Source organism: Cynocephalus volans, chromosome 5 (genome assembly GCF_027409185.1).
Source record: "Cynocephalus volans isolate mCynVol1 chromosome 5, mCynVol1.pri, whole genome shotgun sequence".
NCBI lineage: Eukaryota > Metazoa > Chordata > Mammalia > Dermoptera > Cynocephalidae > Cynocephalus > Cynocephalus volans.
In genome coordinates this window covers 69950946-69974989 of record NC_084464.1, presented here as the reverse complement: position 1 = coordinate 69974989, position 24044 = coordinate 69950946, and the positions used below count along the sequence as shown (strand labels likewise).

Here is a 24044-nt window from a genome sequence, read left to right as displayed (position 1 = left end):
TATATGTTAAATTTTATATATCAAAGTTCTCTGAATTCTGGTAGGGGGAAAAAACTTCTGTAAAATTCAGACTAGCATTATACCTTAATACAAGAAAGGCTTTCATAAATTCCTTTATCAATGTGCTCCCCTTATATCACCATTTTAGCATTCAAGCTATTCCTAAGAAAAGAAATAAAGCATACACTAGAGTACCATACATGGATCACCAAAACAGAAATTACAACTAAAAAGATTTAAACCAAAAAAAAAAAAAATGTATCATAAAGGAAAATAAGAAGAGTACAAAAATAATTTAATAGAGCTTACCACCTTTAATAATGCTCCTAATAAGGAGTCTTAAATGAATTTTTCTTTCCCCTATCCTGATACATCCTCCAGGGGAAGGAGAAACACAATGTGAAAAAAAATTGGTGAGTTTTTCACTTAGTAGAAAAACAACCCCCAAACTGAAATGCAAAGTACGAAGCTATATCCAAAACATCTCAATCAACTCTGCATGAAACAGAATGTTTAATTTTTTTAATAAGTCTCCTTTTCAATGCAAAACACTACTATGCTCCAATGTTGACAATATTTCCCTACGTTGTCATTTATCACTGTGAGAATCTTCAAGAAGGTATATGTCCTCCTTTCTGGTAGTCCCAGGTGATACTTGTAGTCGTAATTATTAAAAGCATATTCTTTCACTCTTAAAAGTGTCTCAGTTTGAACAATAAATTATATGCTTATCTTAATCTTAGGGACCCTTTCTAATTCCCCTAGGAACTGGCACTATGTGGACATGAGGTAAGTACTCAACAACTTTTAAAACAGTGGATTATAAACTATTTATCACATGTTCAGTTATATAATATTTTAAAATAACTAAAATTTTAATAAAGTTTTGTGTCAATATTTAAATAATTTTTAAAGCTTTGAGGGTAGCTTCTAGTGACCTACAACTCTATTTATTTTTGAAATAAATGAAGAACTTTTAATATCCAACTCGCTGCTAAAAATGACAAAGGAATGGCATATTCAACTGAGAAGATATTCAGATAAAAAAATTATTTCCCAATAGTAAGTAATTTATTAAGCAAAGGACAAAGTCACTTTTTCTCCTCTAAATACAAAATTGCCTTAGTTTGAAGTCTGGCTGTATAGGCAAAAAAATTATCATTGTTTTTCTACAATGTTCATTCTATTCTTTTCATTTCTCAAAGTCACAAGTATGTATCAAATAACTGATTTTAAAATGTTTCCAACACAAAGAAATGATAAATATTTGAGGTAATGAAAAAAAAAATTAGTCACTGCCAGGATTTCAGGGGATGAGGGAGGGAGGGAGGGAGGCAGGCAGGCAGGGAGGAATGAGTAGATAGAACACAGAGGATTTTAAGGGAAGCAAAACTATTCTATGTGATACTATAATGGTTAATACACAACATTATGCATTAGACAAAACCCATAGTACTGTACAATACAAACAAGAAGCCCTGATATAAATTTAAGTTAATAATAATATATTAAGATTGATTCATAGTTGTAACAAATGTACTACACTAATGTAACATGTCAATAATAGGAGAAATTGTATATGTCAGTGGGGGAAGGGTATGGGAACTATCTGTAGTTTCTGCTCAATTTCTCTGTAAAACTAAAACTGCTATTATAAAAAAAAAGTTTTACCAGGATATCAGCCTCCGTGTGGCCATGGAAAAAATATATATATAAATCAAGGACAAGATGATAAAGTAAATACAGGTTTCTAAGTTTATTTACTTCTCAAAACCCCACAACAGCTACAGTAAGGGAATCTGTTTTTAAAAGACATAAACCCAAAAGAAAAGGAAGAACAAGAGAGAAGAAAACAGCAGAAAATTTTGGAAGCAAAATGAGAGATGATTAAGAAATAACTATAGAGAAAGCCCAATAAAAACAAGAAGGTGACAGTGTTGGCAAAAACTAACACCAATAAGACCTCAAAAACCTTAGGAACTGGTGGCCCAGATGACTTTAACATGGGGATGAAGGCACGTAGTTAAAACCCGGATAGGTTGAAAGCTCTTTAAGAAGCAATTATATCCCTAGGTCCCTCTTCTCCCCTACTCCACCTGTTAGGCAACTGCCCGTCCCTGGTCCTAACCCAAAACTGGTGGCTTATTCTCTGGAGAGGGTAAAACAGGGTTTCTAGTCTAAGAAACATCAGGTACAGCTGAGAGTAGCAGAAATGTACAATGAAATCTGTGAAATGAAGTGATTTTGTACAGACTCAAAGCTGAGACACCTCAGGTAGATTCCCTCAAGGGCTCCCATAACATGCTAGCAGTAAGCTTATGGGAATCACCTAAATACTGATAGGAGGGATTTTGCTGCAAAAAAACAGTGCAGCCAGATCACCATATGGTAACGTTCATAGTTGACAAAACTCAGCCCACACACTTAGAGATTCCACATAGTTTTACTTCTTTACCCTTAAACATGAGCAACAATTGAGAATCAGACATTTTAGGGAAGCCTCCAACATAAAAGATGAAGGCCAAAAATTATTTTTTTTAATTTTTAAAAAAATGCAACATAGAAAAAACATAAACTATGAAAAGAGATAGACATCCTTTAAAACACCATTAGTACTTTAATAAAGACAAAAAAAGATATATTACATCCATGAAAAAGGAACAGAATGCTACAAAACGGGCCATTCCCAAAGTAAAAGAGAACATTTAGAAATTAGAAGTACAAAACTTGATGAAAAGGTGGGAGAATAAATATGACAAAATTTTGGCAAGTAAAGGAGAAAGACAGAGAGGTGGAAAGTAGGCAAGATAAAGAAACTGGAAAAGCCAGTCCATGCTATCTTTAATAACTGGAGTTATAGAAAGCCAGAGTTGAGAAAATAAACAATAGAATAATTCAAGAAATTTTCCCATAATTGAACAATAAGTTTTCAGACAAAAAGGATCTATTAAGTATCTAGCTCAAGGTAACTTGGTGGGGGTGTATTTTTTATATTATCATGAAAAATTAAAATACTAGAGCTGAAGAAGAAGATTCCACAAACTTCCAAAAAAAAGCAGGTAACATACCCCACCCCCACTGCAAAAAAAGTTAGAATAAACTTGTCAACACTGAAACTAGAAGAAAATGAAGCAACACCTTCAAATTTCTGAAAGGAAACCATTTCCAACTTTGAATTCTACATCCAGCTATGATTCCAGTGTGAAAATAGATTAAATACATTTGCAGACAGACAAGGCTTAAAAAAGTATCCCCATGTACAAAACTCCTGGAAGAGAGATGCATCACTAAAATGAAGGAGTTGAACCAAAGAAGAGGAAACAGGACGTACAATAAAAGCACAGATACTCAGAAGAATGGTAAAAGAAGATCCGTGGATAATAGGCATGGGGCTTTTAAACACCAGTCCATACCAAAGATCAGAAGGTTCTAAGAGATATTTCTCCAATAAAATGAAAATGACATAATACCTGATATGCACTAGTATCTTTTAGGAAAAGTTTGGGCAAATAGCAAAGCAGCTGAGGTATAATTGTATGTACACACTGAACTAAGTGAATGAAAAACAAAAATCAGAAAGACAAAAAGTTGTATAGGAAAAAAAAGTAACCAGTTTATTAAATGAATGATCTCTAACTGTGTATTTATAACTATACACACACACATAGATATAGATATATATAGTCATAATAACATAAATAACTATTACTAATGGAACAAAATTATATATTAGAAGGATGGGGAAATGTTCTTTTCTGTAATGGGGCCAAGAAGAAGAAAAATCACGCAGAGTGGGAAGTCAGTAGATAGATCCCTAAATCAGAATAATCAAAAAATAGCAATATATGTAGAGATATGAAGGTAAATACCAAAAAAGTAAATAAAATCAGCTGAAAGAGTTATTAGTGATTTCCTCTGGAGAAAGGGAAATGGACAGTGGGGTGGTAGGTACTGGAAACATACAACAAACTGATATAATCTCAAATCTGATTATTATCAAACTGCTTAGACTAGCAAACATCAAGAAAATACGATCTCTGCTCAGCAAGTCTGCAACCTAACACAACTGTCCCTATACCTCTGATTTTCTAGCTGGGCCTCTTTGGAAGGATTACCTTGTGCCATTAAACGAGGTGATTTTCTTGGCGATCTTACTGAATTTTCTTCTACTTTGTCCCTCAAATTCCTGTTAGGTAAAATCAGTTCTTCTTCATCAATGGTATCATTGCCACTTTCTTTAACAACTCCTTCATCCATAATATCGTCAAGACCAACAACTAGAAAAAAAACAAAAACAAAAAAATTAACTTTTAAAAATACTGGGGGTGTTAAGTATTTAAAGGCAGTACAGAAAATATTGTGAGGCAACTTTAATTTAATACTATGCAGTCTTGAAAATCAAGGTCTATTCCTAACATATGTGATATTGTCACTACTAAGTTCACAAATCAATTCAGTTTTACAAACTTCTACCTTGTGAGGTAACTAGTCAAAGATTAGTTATAGTTTCAGGTTTTGACCTCAACTATCACTTTCATTTGTCATTTGCTATCCCCTTGTGAATGTCATAGGCAACTATACTGGAGTACCAATTATCCCAATTTTGGTTCAGTTAGTACAAAAGATTTCCATACCCTGAAAAGCTTCTGATTCTAGGTTTATGCTACAACCAAAAATTCTAGCTCTAACTGGGATCCTACTACTTAGAGACTTTATGCTACATGTGTGAAAGTAAGCAAGGCAGATGTACCAAAAAAAGGAAGAAAAAAGCAGAGAGAGAGAGAGAGAGAGAGAGAAGGAGAGAGTAAAAGGTGAAAGGGAGAGTGAGGGGGAAGGAGGCAAGGAGGGAGAGAGAAATTTTTTAAAAATGGTAATATAACTTCCCCTTCACCCAAATGCTCGGGAAAGTAATAGCTGTTTAATACAGCCTATATAATTAAATTACCTTCCATTCAAAAGAGAAACAGCCACTTATTTAATTGTGGGGAGTAGAGGTAGAAAAGAACGGGGGGACATTGAAGGAAATATTAAAGTATATTCGTATTGTTATTAGGTTTATTTCTGTGGAGAACAAATGCCACTTAACTAGCCAACATGTATAAGTAATTCTAAATGTGTAGTTTTATGAGATCTTGTAAAAAAGAATGTGATTATTTAAATGAGAAGGCCTGGATTCAAATCCCTGCTAGAACAGTTAAATAAAACTTGATCAAGTCACTTAACCTCTCTATCAGTTTCTTTATCTCTAAAATGAGAACAACAATACCTGTCCTACCTACCTCACAGGGCTGTTGTGAGGATCAAGTGAGATGATGTATGAGAACTCACTCTGTAAACTTTAGAGCACTATACAAATGTTAGTTATTATCTTCATCCTACGGGTTAGAAGGAACCTCAAGAAGTTATCTAGTCCTCATCTTTGTATCCAAGTAGAACTTCATTTAAAAGAGCTCAACAAGATAGTGGTCTATCCTAAAATTTAAAGAGAACAAAATTCTTTATAAATAAACTTTCAAAGGGTACAATCTTTTTGAAGAGCAATTTGACAACAAACAGAATCATGAAACTGCTCACACACTTTGACCAAGATAAACTATAAAGATCATAGAAAGAATGGACTTTGAAGAAAATATCACAGTGTGATCCTTTTTAGAAATAAACAAACATCAGATCCCCTTACCAGCCAGCCTGCCAGAGCCAAAAAAAAAAAAGAAAAGAAACAAACAAATGAAATGCATGCATATGTACATTTAGACAAACAGAAAAAGACTGGCAGAAAATAGATGAAATTACAACAGTAATTCTAAGTAGTAATTCTTAACTATACAAGACAAGAATATACCTTCTTTCAATTTTCCAAATTTCCTGCTATAAGCATGTATTACTCTCAAAAACAGAGTGCATGCTTTTAATCACTATGCTATGCACTAAAAGTTTAGAGGATAATATGCTTTTGGAACTTATTTAAGACTCATTTAAGATATAACCAGGGTAAAGACAGGTGGGAAGTCCAGTTAGGCTATTCCACCATGATGTAATACTTACGTTGCTACACATTCACATACATTTCTCAAAAATTTTTTGACTATGTTCATTTAAAAAAGCAAATTTTAGGACCATTTTTCATCTCAATTCTATATAAAAGCATATATACAATATATGCATTATAAAGATGCATGGATAAAAATGAGTAGAAAAAATGCAATAGACTGTTATCAATGATTATCTCTAATGGTAATGTAGATAAGGAATTTGGTTGTTGCTGTTCTTGTTTTATTCTTCATTATACTTCCTCTGTGTTTTCCAAATTTTCTACAATGAGCACATATTTTATATTGTAATCAGGAGAGAAAGGTAAAATCCAAAAAAAGGAGAACAGTCCAGGAGAAAAGCCTGATTAACATTGTTTACTGGCATGGAGCGAAAAGGTATGGTATGAATTTTAGAGCTATATTCCAAAGCAAAATCAATAAAAACAGGATTCAGCAAGCCAAATCTGAAGATCAATTACCAGATTTTAAATTATTTCATTTCCTAGATACATCTGACATCTGATTCCTCTCCCCTTTTTAAATCCCCTTCTCCTCACTTAGCTTCTGGGATATCACATCCTCCTATCTCACTAGCCACTTCTCAGTATCCTCTGACAGAGCCTCCTCTTCCAGATGTCTACCCTTTAGAAGACCCAACTATTCAGTCTTCCCATCTATCTTCTTGATTGTTTTTCTCTCTTCTTTACATTCACTCATTCTTAGGTGATAACATCCAGTCCCATCTATACTCCAGTGACTCCCAAAGGTATTTTCTCCCCAAGTTCACATGTGACCTTCACAAGAGTATAATTTAACATCTCTATTATGATATCTAACAGTTATCTCAAACTTAACATATTGAATGTAAACAATGATTCCACCCAATCTCCCCCCCCAACAAAAAAACCATTCTTCCCAGAGTACTCTCAATAAACAGAACTTCCATTCACCCAGGTGTTCAGCCTAAAACTCTAGAACCGTCCTTAGCTCCTCTCCCCACAACCTACATACATGCAATCAGCATATCCTTCTGGACCTACCTTTAAAATGCATCACTCATATGACAATTTACGATCTCCACAGCTAATATTCTACTCCATATCACCATCATCTTTCATCAAGACTATATTGTAATAACCTCCTAGTGTCCCAGGTTCCTCTATTGCCACTCATCCCTACACACGCACAGTTACCAGTTATCCTTCTAGAATTGTCAGATCATGTTATACGTTTGCTCAAGACCCTTCAAAGCCTTCCCAACACATTTAGAGTCCAAAATCCCAGCCAAGGCGCACAGGGTCCTAACAAGATCTTCCCCTGCCATCTTCTGTAACTTCACCTCCTACCACGCTGATTTTACTCTGCTCCAATCACACTGGCCTTTCCTGAACACAAAAAAGCACAGGCCCACCTCAAGGTCTCTGCGCCCGTCACTCCCTCTGCATGGAGAATGCTTCTCCCACATATCCATATTGTTCGTTCTCTTGCTTCATTCAAGTTTTACTCAAATATCTTCTCAGAGAAAACATCCCTAACCACCTTATGTAATACAGCACATACTCCTATCACTGCCTACTGACCCTTAGCATACTTTATCTTTTAAAACTTGTTCTATTTTCTGACATGAAATATCTGTTTACTAACTGTCTTCTCCACTAAACTGAAAGTTTCACAAGTCAGAGACATTGTTTCTTATTCATGGCTGAAACTCCAGAACCTAGAATAACAACCTGTTATACAGCAGAATATATTTGCCTGATAAAACAATTAGGGGAAAGGACCAGTCAGGAAAATTAAACATTGATGAGAGAGAGAAAAATGTTTCTATTAACCCCAAGAGAGAAGCTGGGAAGAACAAATTTGGAAGATAATGACTTCACTTTTTGGATATACTGGTGACATGAAGAAAAAGAGCAGGCAAAAAAAGCATCAAGGTAATACAACATCACAAAAGAAGAATAAGGAGAATTTTAAGGAAGTAAGGATCAAAAAGGTTAACTGCTAAAGACAACAAATAAAGAACAAATGACACACAGAAGCAGAGCGTCAGATGACGAGAGGCTAAGAAGTAAATAAGTGAATAATGACAATAGCTAGAGCCTCTTTTTTTATTTTTAAAAAGTTTAATAGTAAAAGAAAGAAAAGGGGGACAATCAGCTAAAGGAGATTAAAGAGAGAAAAGACTCTACGTAAGTGAGAAGCAGGGAAGGCAGAGGGAAAGGAGGTGAGGTAGGGAGAGTACCCTTTACAAAGAGGGAGATGAATGAGGGACCAGGAAGGGAGACAGAGTGGGACAAAAGAGGGAAGTGGAAAGAGGGAAGGGGAGGAAGGAGCGGAAGGAAAAACCAACAGAAATCTGACCATGTTAATATGTGCTGGAAAATTACTTGGAAGGTAAGTGATGCCTTAAGGTCCCAGTATCATTCAAAAACCTCTGGTCAAAAACCTACAGTTACAGTAACTAAGACGGCATTTGAGATGTTTCTCAAAGGTGAGATTTCCAAGAATGAATTCTCTTTTGTACTTCCACTCCTCCTGGAAACATATTTCCTCCATCTCAAAAAGTCCATCTCTACATTACATCAAGCCCTCATTGCCTCCAAAGTTCCCAAGACTCTCATGCTGAGCAAAACCCCAAACAATGGAAGCATGTACTTAACCTCTCAGTGTCTCAAATTCTTCTATAAAATTGAGATAAAACTAGTGGTCAGAGGGTTGCTATGAGGATTAAACTAACATAGAAAGTGCTTAGAACCATATTCAGCACTTCAAAAGCCTTATAACTGTTAACTGTTTTAGAGTCTCTCCCTTATTACACCCTATTGTCAAAAATTATTACTTCTCCCTGACTTTTCCTCAACTCCCTCTAAAACAAATCAACCAATAAAGATGCTTGAGATTTCTTTCTTCTAGTCTTTTTATCTGATTAAAATAATTGACAGTACAGAATGAATAATCTCTCACTAAAACCCTTTCAATTAGGTATCTGTTTTAAAAAGAGTTCAATCCAAGTGCTTCTGCCAGGAAAATGAATAGGAGTAAAGAACATCATGAGTTTTTTCCAGAACACTGCCTATTCTCAGGGACCTCCCTCATCTCCTCTTCCCACCACCGCAAGGCAAATTAAGCTTCGGTATTTGATATCTGACTTTATAAAAAGTGGCCAGCCCAATTCAATAGGTCTAACTGAAATGGAAACTCAGGTTACAAAACAAAACAAAACAAAACAAAGCAATAACCTAAATTCTTTAAGAGGCAAAGGCATTCACCATGCCATGCAGAAACAAACAGTATGACACTATGCTTTTTCCTCCCTCCCACATTCCGGAACCAAGTGCCATTCTCATTTTGAAATTTTGGCATAAAATCCATGATCGCAGAAATCTCCCTACACCTGAATTTAGATCATATTAATACTCCTCCTACCCAAACCCCAAATCGTCCTAATTAAACTTGCATCTCTCTGATTTTAGTCAAGTCTAAATGAAGTAATACTATTTTCCTCTAGACTATTTAATTCCAATCCACTTTTTTGGGAAGGGGAGGTAAATGAGATACAAAGAGAATAAAGTCAAACCATTTGGAGTTAATTTTATTACATTTCTCAACAACTGGGATTGGTTTAAATCACTTTAAGACCGTACAAAAGGGAGAATTACAATTTGGGAACAAATGGGAACTCTACATTTGGTGTATGTTAACTACACTAGTAATACAAAGGCCAAACTCAGCTCAACTACTTCTAGGTCAATTATTTACTCTATTATAAAATTAGCATTAAGTATCAGACTTGAGAAAAAAAATAAAGTGCATGATACCTTTGCAGTATCACAACAATAAAGGTTAGGTATCCGTTTTATAGGGCTTGTGTTTTTGAAGTAGAATAAGAAAATATATGGCTACTTCCTCTTAACAGAGACCCCACAGCTTTCTCCTCTAACACTGCGGAAAACTACCCAGCCTGCACTTGACCTCCCTTCAGGGATGAGAGTTTTTTCCTTCACGGATGATTCACACATTCACTCCAAACTTATTACATACTCCACCAACTTATATGTTAAATACAATTAACCATTTTGGGGTGAATTTATCTTTTTACATATTATCATGTTCCTAATTTGAAAAATATAAATAATGCTGCTATATATACAAACCTTTTCTTCCCTCTTCAATTCCTTCTTTATGATAAACTTTAAAGCATAGATTTACTGAGTCAAAGAAGGCAAATATATTTATTTTACTATTATAGACAGATATCATCAAATGGCTTTGAGTATGAACAATTTTCAGTGCAAACAACCTCATATTAAGTCTCAATAAGAACTCACTACCACTGAGTTCAGATTTTTAAAATCAAAAGTGTTTACTAAAAAACCCTGAACACTTCAAATTTGTATACTACCCTTTTGTATGTCTTCACCTCTGCCTACTCTCCTACTTAAATCTTAATATGTTTTTCTCTCAACAGTTTATATGAATTCTTTATGTAATCTGCATTACCTGTTTGAAGTATTTTCTCTTATTTACCTTATTTTAGTATTTGGTACCAATCTAAGTTAATTATTCTACAGAATGCTATCTTCAGTACACTATAACACTATTAAATTATCCATCCTTTCTGCTGTAATTTATATTTAACACATTCTAAAATCTTAAATTTAAATGTTCACAATATTTCAACTTTTGCAAACTCAAGTTCATGATTTAGGAGGAATTCATACGTATATTCATGGAAAGGAGGCTTTCTAACAAACAAGTTTAAAAAAACACTGAGCTGAAGGAAGTTAAAACAGTTTATTTACTGCAGAACTTCAGTCTTCAATGTGCTAAAGGGTATTTCATGAGGGAAAGAAGTGCATGTGGTGTAGTATAATTGTTTCCCAAGCTTTATTTTCTCACACACACCCCAAAAAAACACCAAAATGCTAATAAATGGTTATTTCAGAGATTTTTCCCTTCCTTTTTATTCATATTTTCTAATCCATTTTGTACTTAAAATGTTTTTTTAAAAAAATATACATGTGGAAATGCCTAGAAAAAGCGGCCAGAAAGACACATACTCGACAAAGGTTTTCTACGCAGAGTGAAAGTGGTATCAGTGTCACTCTTCCGCTTTTTTATTTTTATTTACTTATTTTTTAAGGATACGCACATTTATTTATTTAAATAACAAATACATAAACTGAGTAACAGATGAATAACAAAATACTCTATAGAAAATATGGCTTCAATTAATCACAAAAACTGGAGATGTAAAATATTAAAATTTACAAATTTCATTTTATAATCTCTATAAGTATCTGAAATAGTTCTAAAGCTTCCAAAAGCATGCAAATATCAAATTAATTTCAACAGAGCAAGATAAAGTTTTCAAAGGCAAATTAATTTGTAAGCATATTAACAAGTCCACTCAATAAAAAGAATCAAGGACAGAAATTAAATATCTAAGTTTAGCAAGATGAACTGCATTAAAAAATCAATAAAACAATATAAACACAAGGGCACTTCAAAAAGTTTGTGGAAAAATAGAACTGAAAGATAATAGAAATCTTGCCATGACCATTTCTTTTTTGTTAAAATGTTTTTTTTTTCTTTAAAAAAAGACTAAGATCATAGAAAATATGTTCTCTGACCACAATAACAGAAGGAAATTTAGAAAACTCACAAATGTGTGGAAATTAAACAACGTCCTCCTAAATAATGGATAGAAAGAAAAATCACAAAGAACTTACATCAAAGCACAACATATGAAAATCTATAGGTTGCAGGGCTCATGCAGTGCTTAGAGGAAAATTTATACTTGTAAACCCCTATATTAGAAATAAGAAAAACCTCAAATCAGTAATAGTAAACTTCTACCTTAAGAAAACAGAAAAAGTAGAGCAAACTAAACCAAAAGCAAATGTAAGTAGGAAATAACAAAAATTACAACAGAAATATATGAAACGGAATTAAAAAACAATTAAGAAAATCAATAAAACCAAAAGTTAATTCTTTAAAAAGATTAACAAAATTTGTTAACCTTTACCTAGACTGACCAAGAAAAAAGAACAAAATTACTAAAATGAGAAATAAAGTAGGGGAATTATTACATTGTCACTATGGCCTTTTGTGGTGGTAGGATTTAGCTTCTTTCTCTTTTTTCATTTACATTTTTGTTCTACCAGTGGGTTTTGTTCTTTCTTGTGTGTTCATAGAAGTGATTATAGTTTTTGGATTCCAGATGCAGGTCTTCCTGGAGGATTTCTTGTAAGACTAGTGGTCTGGTAGTGAACGCTTGCAATTTTTGTTTGTCTGGAAAATACACTATTTTTCCCTCACTTCTGAAAGCCTTGCTGGGTATAGTATTCTTGGCTGGCAGGTTTTTTTCTTTCAGTATTTTGAATGTATCATCCCATTTTCTTCTGGCCTGTAGAGTTTCTATTGATTAGTCTGCTGGTAGTCTGATAGGGACTCCCTCACAGGTGATTTGACACTTTTCTCTGGCTTCTTTTAAAATTCTTTGTCTTTGCGCCTTGCTAGCTCTCTTAGATTTTTCTTCTTCATTTTTTAAAATTCTTTTTTCCTTTTTTATGTCCTCTTGTGTTATTCTGAAAAGATCATCTTCAAAATCAGAAATTCTTCTGTCTGCTTGTTCTAGCCTGATTAAGCTATCAGTTGTTTTTTATTTCACTGAGTGAATCTTTCAGTTTCATGTGTTCTGCTATATTCTTTTTTAAGATATTAATCTCTTTTGAAACTTCCTCCTTTGCATCCTGGATTTTTTTTTCTTCTCATTTCATTATGTCATCTGAGTCTTCTCAAATCTCAGTGAGTTTCCTTAAGATTGTTGCTCGGAATTCTTTTTTAGTCATTTCAAGGGTGTCCTGCTTTATATGGTCTGGTATTTAAGAATTGCTGTATTCTTTTGATGGTGTCATATTTTCTTGTTTTCATATTTCCAGTATCTCTATGTTGACGTCTGTTCACCTGGTAGAGCAGTTGTTTCTTCTAGTACCCTGGAGTGGGCTTTCAGGGAGATGGCCTCTTCTTTTTCTGGTCTCTGCTGGTGACTCTCCTTGTGTCAATGCAGTCGAGTGTCTAGTGGGCATCAAGCCACTTTTTCAGCAGCCGTGACAGTGGCTTGTGGTGGGCCATCTATGTGGAAGTGGTGTTTTTGCCTTGCTCTCTTGCCTGCTTTTGGGCCTCCTTGCCTAAGACCCCAGGCATGCTCTCTTGACCAGCTTCCAGGCAGAAGGGGCTGCAGCCCACTGCTTCTTCAAAGTTTTTCTTTTTTATCCAAGTTATATATGCACAGTTGTAAATAGCTGTCTCTAGTTCTATAAAGTTTGTTAAGAACAACATTAATACCAGCACTTCCCCTCCACTTCCCTCTCTGAACCTTATTCTCTTCACATAGGTAATAATTACAGGTTTAGCATTCCAAATGTGGAAATCTGAAATGCTCCAAAATCTCAAACCTTTTGAGCGCCAACATGACACTCAAAAGAAATGCTCATTGGAGCATTTTGAATTTTCATGTTCAGGATGCTCAACCTGTAAGTTTAATGCAATTATTCCAAAAATAAAAAAAAAAAAATTAGAAAAACCCACAAAACACTTCTGGTCCCAAGCATTTCGGAGAAATGATATGCAACCTGTATCACCCTTCACTGAAAAATTGTGAAAATAAGCCAACATACCTTCTAACAGAGAGCCTGATATGCATGCAATAAGATCTTAAATAAATGATAGTCATTATTCGTATAACCTGGCAGGTTTTCTCAAATAGCTTTCTATAGCCATAAGTGCCCTATCATTTAACACTTCACAAGTGTCTAAATAATTGCCCTCATTGGCAAGATTATTCTATAAGCTAATATTAAATGAGATCGTAATTGTTATCTAAAAATTTTACATTTTAATTGTGCTCTAAAATACTATGAATTATTTACCTTTAAATTAATTCCTCTACAAGTATTCATCAAGCACCTACTATGTGTCACACACTGTCCTAGATTGTTCTAGTTACCCAGGATACAGAATTCTCAAATGAACTGATTTCTTCCACAAGTAAATCTCAAGAAAAAAGTGTGAAAAACTTACACAGACTGAAATATATTTACATATCAGTTAATTGTATGCATTGACCTTATTTCAATTCTGAGTAAAATTGCAAATATAATATTGAGGGAACTGGGTAAAACTGAAAGCTGACTGAGTATTTAAAAATATTAAGAACTATTTTCAAATGTTTTAAGCAGGATGTTATGGTAGGTATGTTTCTTAAAAATAAAGAAGTCTTACATTTCAGAGACACATCCTGAAATATTGAGAGATGACATCATACAATTTCTGGCTGTACTTCAAAATTACCCTGGTGGAGGGAGGTGTTAAGGAGAAGTGTGTGGGGTATAGAAGAAAGAAGCCAATTATTAATTGCTTAAGCTGTGTAAAAGGTGCCTGGTGGTTCATTATACTGCTCTCACTGTTTCATGTCTGTCATAAAATTATAAAACTGCTCCCACTGGGGCCAGCCCATGGCTCGCTTGGGAGAGTATGGTGCTGACAACACCAAGGCCAAGGGTTAGGATCCCTATATAGGGATGGCCGGTTAGCTCACTTGGGAGAGCGTGGTGCTAACAACACCAAGTCAAGGGTTAAGATCCCCTTACCGGTGGTCATCTTTAAAAAAGAAAAGTCAGTAAATACTTCCTGATATCTTCAATAAGTCTCTCTGGCCTCTTATGAGCAGTTTGGACTGAGTAAGCCCTTATCAAGATCACTTCACTTAAGGTTCAATTCCAGAACTCTTCCTCAAGGAAAATCAAGTAAATAGAAGCCCTCAGAGAAAAACTACTTTAATAAGGTTTACTTCTGTCCATGTGTTACAGTCACACCCCTCTTTTTTCTAAGAGTATACCCCTATACTTCTATTTCACAAATTTCTAACAATCTCAGTTTCCTGGCCTCTCAATTAGATGAAAGGATGGAACATACTCGATGTTTGAGAAAGACACACTAGTAGTTCTTAAGACATTATTATAAAAAGAAGAGAATAAAACCATTCGAAAAAAATTATTTTCAAATATTATTTGCCTCAGGCCCAATTAATGCAGGGACCAAAAGCACTATGTACTAAAAGAGTACCTGGGACTATCACTAATAAAGAATGAGACAATAATTTATTTCCTAAGACAACTAAATCAACAGTTTAAAGTTAAATTATGCTCTACACTGTTTTAAAAAAAGGAAGATGAGCTATCCTAATATAGTTTTAAAAATACCAGTTTCTTGAAAATTTAAGTTATGTGGAATATGTGGAATAAGTATTTTCCTAAATCATCACAAGAATGGTTCTATTTTAATGCCAATTCTGCCAGTCCATTAATAAATGTCATTTGTTAGACAATTTTCCTGTCACCAGTGTGTATCAAATTTAATTTAAAGTATTTTCATTAATATTAAATCTAAATAAAGGTAAAAAATAAAAGGCAGTATAACATAATTAATATATTTTTTTAAAACCATGAAACCATTATGACAATCAAAAAGGAAAGAGCCAAAAAAATCAGTTACCGCTTCTGGCACTGGATGTGACTGACCATTTCAGATGTACTCTGAAAATCAGTAATTAAATGTTAATTCTATCCCTTTAATCTGCCTCTTCAGTAGGAACTGTAAGTAACCAAGTAATGAAGGAAAACTTTTCTTTACCACAAGATTGCCAACAAAAAAAGTATAAAAAAAGATGGTAACAGAAAATCATCACTTTAGTACAATGATTCCAACAAGTATCATCAATGGAAACATAAAACCATTAGAGAAAAGGCTGATAAGGAACTAATGTTTTCATGTTGCCAAAATTATATCCCTACATCGCTTCTCAGCCTTTTGGCTGAGATAAAGTGCAAAGTTTTAATCCTACAGATTACTTGCTATCTCAAGTACTTAGGAAGCAGAGATCCACCTTAACCCAGTAATGAAATTTAATATCAAAAAAGTCAGACAACCAAACATTATAAGACTTCTGATATTAGATGATATTAGTTCATTGTTATTTTTTAAGTTGTGGTTATGGTGTTCTTATGTATATGCCCTTTTGGGGGGAGATACATGGAGAAGTTCAACTAATGGATAAAATGGTAAACTGACAAAAAAAAAATACAGCAAATATAACAAAACATTAACAGCTGTTGAATCTCAGTGATGGGTAAATATGTGTATGCTAATACTTGCTGTTTTTCAGTATGTTTTAAATTTTCAAAATACAAAGTTAAATTTGAAAGTAAAGAAAAGCTTAAAATAAAAAGTATCCTTAACCAGGTATCTAAACAACATATATTTGATTTACAATCCAAAACAGATTTAAAGTGGTTTTAAAACGGATATAAAACAAGGAAATATTTTCAAAGGAAAAAAAATGTTGAGAAAAACTCAGCAGAAGAAAAATATGAGGAAGAAACTAAAATAAAGTCAAAGATGGTATTAGTACCCAGAATGAGTTATAAACAGCTTAAAAATCAAAATTTGTCAGGTACTCAGCAAAACTCTTTAGAGGGAAAAAGAAATGAAAAAACAGAATACATTAAAAAGGTACTGCCTCTAAATAAAACACTTTATCATTTCAATAACGCACCCTTATAGCAGCTTTTATCAGCCGTTAAGTATATACTAAGCAGATGGTTTCCTAAGGGGGTGTATATAACTAACGGGTACACCCAACTATCTATCTATGTCCTGGAAGAAAATATTATTATATATTATTAACTGTTACCTAAAAAGCTAAAAAGAAATTAAACTTTACCAATACTTAATCAGACTGATCCTAGTATCCTTGGTGAATTGATGTCAGTCACAATTTATTTAAAAAGAGAGATACTGAGAGAAGAATAAGAATTCTATAAAGCAGAGGAGCTGACACCCTCAATGCATGTTTGCCTTCAGCATTTTGCATTGTTACAAGATGTGTTTAATATAAATACAATTCCTTTTATAGTAAAAAAAAAAAAAAACCTTTATAAACAAACTTTACAGCAATTTTAATGAAATAAGTGACTATGAAAATCTTTATACCACATAAAGTTCTCCATTAATTCATAGCACAGGACTTAAAAGAGCTGTTATGCTTAAGATGAGTTACACATTTTTGTTTTACAAAATGAGACAAATGTTTTACAAATGAGACAAATGTTATACATGCAGGTCTTTTCTATATGTAGCTATAAGTAATATGTCATATTAAAACATAAACACCCTTAATTTGTACCACCTAGATAATAACATTTTAGTAATGAAAGAAAGAATTGCTTTTCTTTAAAAAAGAAAGAAAGAAAGAAAGAAAGAAAGAAAGAAAGAAAGAAAGAAAGAAAGAAAGAAAGAAAGAAAGAAAGAAAGAAAGAAAGAAAGAAAGAAAGAAAAAAGAAAAACCCGGGCTAAGAAAATTGGTGTTTAGATGTTTCCAACATTATGTGATTTTGGCTAAAAATGAAATGTGTCACTTACAAAAACCCTAATCTGAACACTTTAAAAATTTTCCAAATAAAAAGGTTCAGTGAGTTTTGAGCTCATTTGGTAAAAATTTTGTAACATGACAATTTCCATTGGTTCAAAAGAACAAGTACACTTAAAGACAGCAGAAATGCTCCAATTAAAATACAATAAAAGCCTTTGCTTATTTGATAGGAAGAAAACAACTAGGATTATAACTTAGTAAGTGGAGCCTATAGTGAATTTCTTCTATTTGAATACATGTATCACTATTAAATTATTGTTTCCAGCTATGATAGCCATTAAAATCCAGTATCGAAATAAACTCAATTTAGAACCAAATGTGTTAAAGACTGTATTAGAATAAGATGAAAATTTCAAAAGTAATTAAGCATATGCAATCATAGTGCACTGCAAAAATGTTCTTATATAATTAATAATTTATTTTATATATAGCTTATTATTTCAAAACATCTATTGCATGTGTTATACAAAGTGCATTAATATTAGTACAGTAGGACATGTATATAATTACATATACAAGTGCTGATGTATACTCAAAAATGTCTTTGCTCATAAATATGCACAGTCAAAAAAGTTTATATACCATTACCTTAGTGAAATGAAGCCTCCGATACACAAATAGCAATTTTGATACACACTGTCTTCAAGATGAAACAACACAATTCAATTTCCCACTAAAATTTGTGATATGAGCAAATGATCATGCTCTGTTAACTGAGACCCAAATCCCATTAGGGGGAAAAAAATAGATACGGCAGCCTAGAAAAGGCTTTGACAAGTGAGGCACAATCAGCTCTGAAAACAAGCCAACTATTCAAACCTCCCAAGATGACCTGTGAGCTGGGAAAAGGTACGGATCTTGGCCTCTGCAGAGAATGAACTGCAGAAGTTGTGCTTGAAAATGCTAGCTGAAAATCCATTCGGATACTCTTCCTTATTGACTAGAATTCCTGTTTTTTAGGTGGGTAGACAGTCTGCCATAACAGACTATACTTTTCAATCCATCTTACTGTTAGATGTGGCTATTGTCTAAGTTGTGGCCAATGGGATGTAAGTAGAAACCGTACACACAACTCTCAGGATATGATCTTAAATGAAGGGAGAATTACCTTTCCCTTCCCCTTATTTACTGGCTGGAACCCACACTTACGAGCTGAAGGAGCCATCTCAAACTGTAAGATAAACCTGAAAATACTGATTACACATAGCAGTGCAAGGTAGAAGCAGCTTGGGTCCCTGGTACTGTGACTCCATACCAGCTCTCAGTCACTGAGGTCTCAGCTATTACATGACAAAATAAATTTCTTTATATCACTCTCAACTGAACCTAATCCTGACTAAAACCAAGGCCAAAAATTCTGAGTCGAGATGACCCAGTAAGTCACAACTCATGAGAAGCAAATCCATGACAGCAACAGAGAGTAGGAAAAGAACAGAGTCTGAAATACAGAAAGCATTTCTGGGGTAAGCCAGGGAGGCTGAAGATGCCTAGGCCTGCAATTTGGGGAAATCCAGGTATCCAGGCTTTCCTATTTCTCTAAAAACAGGGATCTTACACTGCGCCTAGGAATTATGAAATTCAGCTGCTCTGGCTGGCAGATACACTTATCTATGGGACACGGAAGGTGACCCAGGGATAAGACCCTGAAACAAATAATCTCTTTCTTGGGCCACTACAAGTCAGCCAAGTCTCATCTCAACATCCCATAAGAAAAATCGCACATGCAGCTATCTTTTATCAGAATTCCTTTTTGGTCAACATCCTCAAAAGACAACAAAGTAAAGGACTTAGAGATCTTATCATTTATTTTTCTTCTTGACAGAAAAAAATCTTAAGAATAATATGTTATAATACCAAGGTTAATTAGACAAAAGAGAAAAAAGATCAAAACCAAGGTCCAGAAAGCATTTGCTCAAGGATTCTTGATATCCTTTTTATCAAAATTTTAATTACAAAGTAGAATAACTCAATACTTTAAAGATGGAAAACCTATTCATAAACTATCTCATGTTGATGAGTAAATAAGTTAAATATTAACTTTTGCACATCTAGTATACAACAGTGTTCTGTAATTGAGAAATAAGTATATTTGCCTAAGTTGGTAACACACTAAAAAACTACCAAATTAAGAATCCTAGTCTTTACAACTGCAAAATCACAGAATATTGGCCATTCTGCCCAAAAGACTACCCATTGATCCACACACATTACCATATAACTTTTTACTTCAGTATGTTAAAACGTACAAACATCCAATAACTACAAAATCATTTGCTTTAGAAAATCTCCTCTTTTAATAATACAAATAGTTCTAGAAGTGTTAAAGAGTTATCAATAATGTTTAAATTAGTACATACTTTTTTTAAAAAATTGATTATACATATTCATGGGTCAGAGATGACCATCAGCACTTGTTTAAATTCTGGGCTGATATCACAGATAAGGTATAAAAATAAGTTTTGATTATATGATAAGCAATTAATCCTGGAGGGGGAACATTTTTCCATTTAAAGAAGGATGAAAGAAACTCAGTTGGGAAGAAAGGAAGAGGCAAAAAGTGAAGATGAGAGAATGCAGAAAATAAAAAAGAAGATGGCCAATAACAAGCACATCACATGTATTCAAAATGTCCCAGGACAAGGGGTTTAAAAACATTTTTCTTTCATACTTCTGCACAAAACCAGGACCCAGAGGTCAGGTTCATTCTATTATTCTAAATCAGCAGTTATGGGTTACAAATGCATTAGAAAGCTAACCCAGACATTTAACCATTCCCAACCTTTTTTAATGAGAAAAGTAAATTCAAATTTACACACTTTCAGAACTGACTTATTTCTGTTATGCTCTTCTTTTATCACTATAATAAAATTTAAGATACCTGTAATATCTGACATGTATTCTCTTCAAAATATTTTGCCAGCCATATTTTATAAACTTTACATTTTTAAACAACAAAAAGAATACTTCCTGACTGCAATAACAGCTACAAAATCATCAGATTATAGTTAGCTCTGGGAAAAGAAAATACCTTGGCCTTTCTGGCTCAAAACACAGGAGGTATTTTTCTCTTTTCTTACAATTAGAGTACACCACCACCAGGTGGTGGTAGTCCTATTATCACAGATAGAAATGTAGTTTTAGACTGATTTTTCAGACTAGGAGTCTTACAATGAGATTTTTCAGATGTGCCATTTCTCCTATTTAAGAAAATTTAAAACTATTAAAATAATGAAAATATCATCAAATAATTATTAGACATCATTTTAAATAAAAATATCTCAGTATAAATTAATGTTCAGTCCCTTAAACTATTTCAGGCTGCTGTCCATTCAACTCAAGGGGGCATCATTCACACTGTATTCTCTGAAACTTGTACTCACTGGAATTGCACAACCCAGCCAGTAAAAGGCTCTCATCCTAATCTCAGATTCCAGTTATAGGATATTAGCTTTAGCAGGAAAAAGAATTCATATGAATTATGCTTTGAACAATGTCATCATTTTGGATATAACCACACTTTAGAAAACCTCTATGTAATTGTCCATGACAATCTACCGCTCCTGTTATGTAAGTATACATTTGGTAATATCATTCAAGATTCACTTAAAGAAGTGATAAATGAGTCTATGACAAAATATTAAAACTAGGGAAAGGCAGTATTTTAGGGAAGAAAAGATGACAGGAGAGTAGTATCAACACCAGTAGTTCAAGTTCAGAAATCTTTTGAGAAGATTCCCCAACTAAAGTCAATTAAAAATGGAAGGGAAAAGAGTACAAGGGCCTAAAGAGTTCCAAAGGAATCCAGGCAGTGACTATGGTGAAAACAGCAGTAAGAGATTCTGCAATCCTGCCATGACTGGAAGAAAATAACAATAATCATCACTGGAAATAAAGCAAACAGAATCTAAGAATTTTACTCAATAAGTTGTCATTTAATTGGCTATAAAACAAAAATCATCTATACCAAATGATCTTCATTTATGTCTGAAACTATGAGGCTTCTCCTATTCATGCTTTAGAGGGATACCAAAATCACTTTCTGAGGAATATCTTGGCCTTCTCCTCCACAGGGACAGCATAATAGTCTCCCATCCAAAAGCCTCCATGAGAACCTTTAAATTTACACAATCTCATACCCAGCCTTGTTGATTAATAAAGCTTATGTCTATGCACTTAGCTGGAAAAAGAAAAAGAAAAAAAGAGTAACCGCATTCTCAACAGTTCTTACATAGTATCATATAACTTACCCTCATAACAATACACTTAAAAATCTGGGGAGAAATAATACCCAAGGCAAGTTGTTTGAAAGATAACTTAAAATCTACCCTGAGGTTGGGTAAAACCATTATATTAGTCCCTGTAATACTGTTTACACTGAGATATACAAGGGTACTTCAAAAAGTTTGTAGAAAAATACAATTAAAAGATAATAAGAATCTTTCCATGAATTTTTTGAAGTACTCTTGTATATTGAGGGATATAAGAAAAAGTTAATTGAAAGTAGGTTGTTAAGAATTTTCTTTTATTATATCACACATGATAAAACTGAATGAAATTTTGTTCTAGTTTTAGTCAGAAATAATTTTCCTTTTCCGTGCACTAGACTTGTTTTTACATTCAGGACACTATATTTTTTGCCTTGGAATGTTTTCCTCTTCCACAATGACTGCTAGAAATCTAAGAGTAAAATCTTAGAAATCTAAGAGCCCACCTGCAACACACAATTTTTATTTATTATCTTAATTTCTGGTCCTAGTATCTGGCCCTACTCTTTCCTTCTGTTTTTTCAGTCAAAATTTACTATACGCCTACTATTCTAGTGCCTAAATGAAAAACACATATAGAAGTAATCTCTGCCTTCATGGAGATAAATTATTTAACTTAATTTGTTATCTTTCATAATTAAACTGCTTGGTAGGTCCCTATGAATCATTCCTGGAATTAAACAGTAATGTTGAGAACTGTGAAGAATCTGGGATTTTACTCTACTTGAAAACTAAACAAAGTAGCCTATTGCTGACAGAAGACACAAGACAATTAGGTCAGAGACAAAAAATTCTGTCATTCATGCCATAGCAAACAGCATAATCATAACGTTCTGTTGGTTCCCCGTGCCTCCTCAAGTTCCATAGGGACAACACAGGTATGCCTAGATAAATGTCTCCATACAGTGGGTTGAAACAGAGGAGAGGAACAGTGTGGGGAATTTACTGCTTTTATAATGAGCATTAAGCAAGCCTGCTCTTTGTCTGGGATAAAAGTAGAGGTGAGGGAGCAAACATTACCTCATCCCTCAAGGTTGCTTGCTGTAATCACAAGCCTGAGAAATGGTCCAGGAAAAGAATGCTCAGGACCTTGCACTCTTGGTACATGCAGCAAGAAAGTTCAGGGACACTCAAGGCCCATGGCAGACTACCTCTCCCAAAATGTATGTTAAGTAAATAACTAACTTATTAAACATACTCAGAAAAATTTTTAAAAATTAAAAAATTTTTTAAAAACCATCTATACTAAACTTTAAGCTTCATGAGAACAGAGACCAAGTTTTGTTTTACTCAAGTTTTGTTTTGCATATCCACTGCCTGGTACACGAGTAGGCACAAAACAGACCATTCATTAAATGAATAAGGCCAAACACATCTCGTTTTTAACAAATTTTCTTCAAGTTAATGTTTATTCTTAGGCCATAACTCTTTCAACTGTAAAATGAGGGGGAAGGAAATTAGAGATATTTTTTTTCTTATACCTAACCAAATTCCATCCTGAATCAATACTTTACCTGATAAAGAAAGTTTAAGGTAGCTTGTAGCACACTTCTACCTGTTGGCACTTATTAAAGGCATATCCATACAGCACCTTCTTAATATTCATGATTGACTAAATCACTGGCCAATAACTCTCTCTCTCTCTCAACCCCTTGGTATTTAATAACTAAGAGCCATTTCAGGCATTCATAAATCTCTCCTACAAAAATACATTCTTTAAAAGGGAAAGAAGATGACTATCCTCTTTGCTCTTTTTAAAACAGAATTTAAAAACTCATCCTAATATTGCGACTATAAAGCTAAATAAAATTGGGGAATCAGTTTATACACAAAAATATACACTTATCTATTTTTTAGATAAGAATAACATTTAAACCAACAGACTTCGAGTAAAACAGATTACCTTCCACAAGGTGGGTGGGCCTTATCCAATCAGATAAAGGCCTTAAAAGATGAAAGAGGGCAGTCCCCCAAGTAAGAGGGAATCTGCCTACAGACTGCCTTCAGACTTCGGCTGCAACATCAACTCTTCCCTAGGTATCCAGCCTGCCAGCCTACCCTGCAGATTTTGTGCTTGCCAGCCTCCACAATCATGTAAGCCAATTTCTTAAACAAGTCAAGGTTACACACATACACATACACCCTATTGGTTCTGTTTATCTAGAAACCCTAACGAATACACTCGCAAACTCTGAGAAGTTTGGTAATAGCTTTATTACTAACATAAAACTAACGGTTAAGATTAATAATACT

General features: G+C 33.9%; 1 protein-coding gene across 3 annotated transcripts in view; it reads right to left on the bottom strand.

Moving 5' to 3' along the window:
- PHF3 (PHD finger protein 3) overlaps positions 1–24044 on the bottom strand; it is a 76921-nt gene that overhangs the window by 33435 nt on the left and 19442 nt on the right. For all 3 annotated transcript variants that reach the window (XM_063097011.1, XM_063097008.1, XM_063097010.1), the window contains one exon: positions 4116–4277. In XM_063097011.1, coding sequence (XP_062953081.1) covers positions 4116–4277 — 162 coding nt within the window. The remainder of the gene's footprint in view (positions 1–4115; positions 4278–24044) is intronic.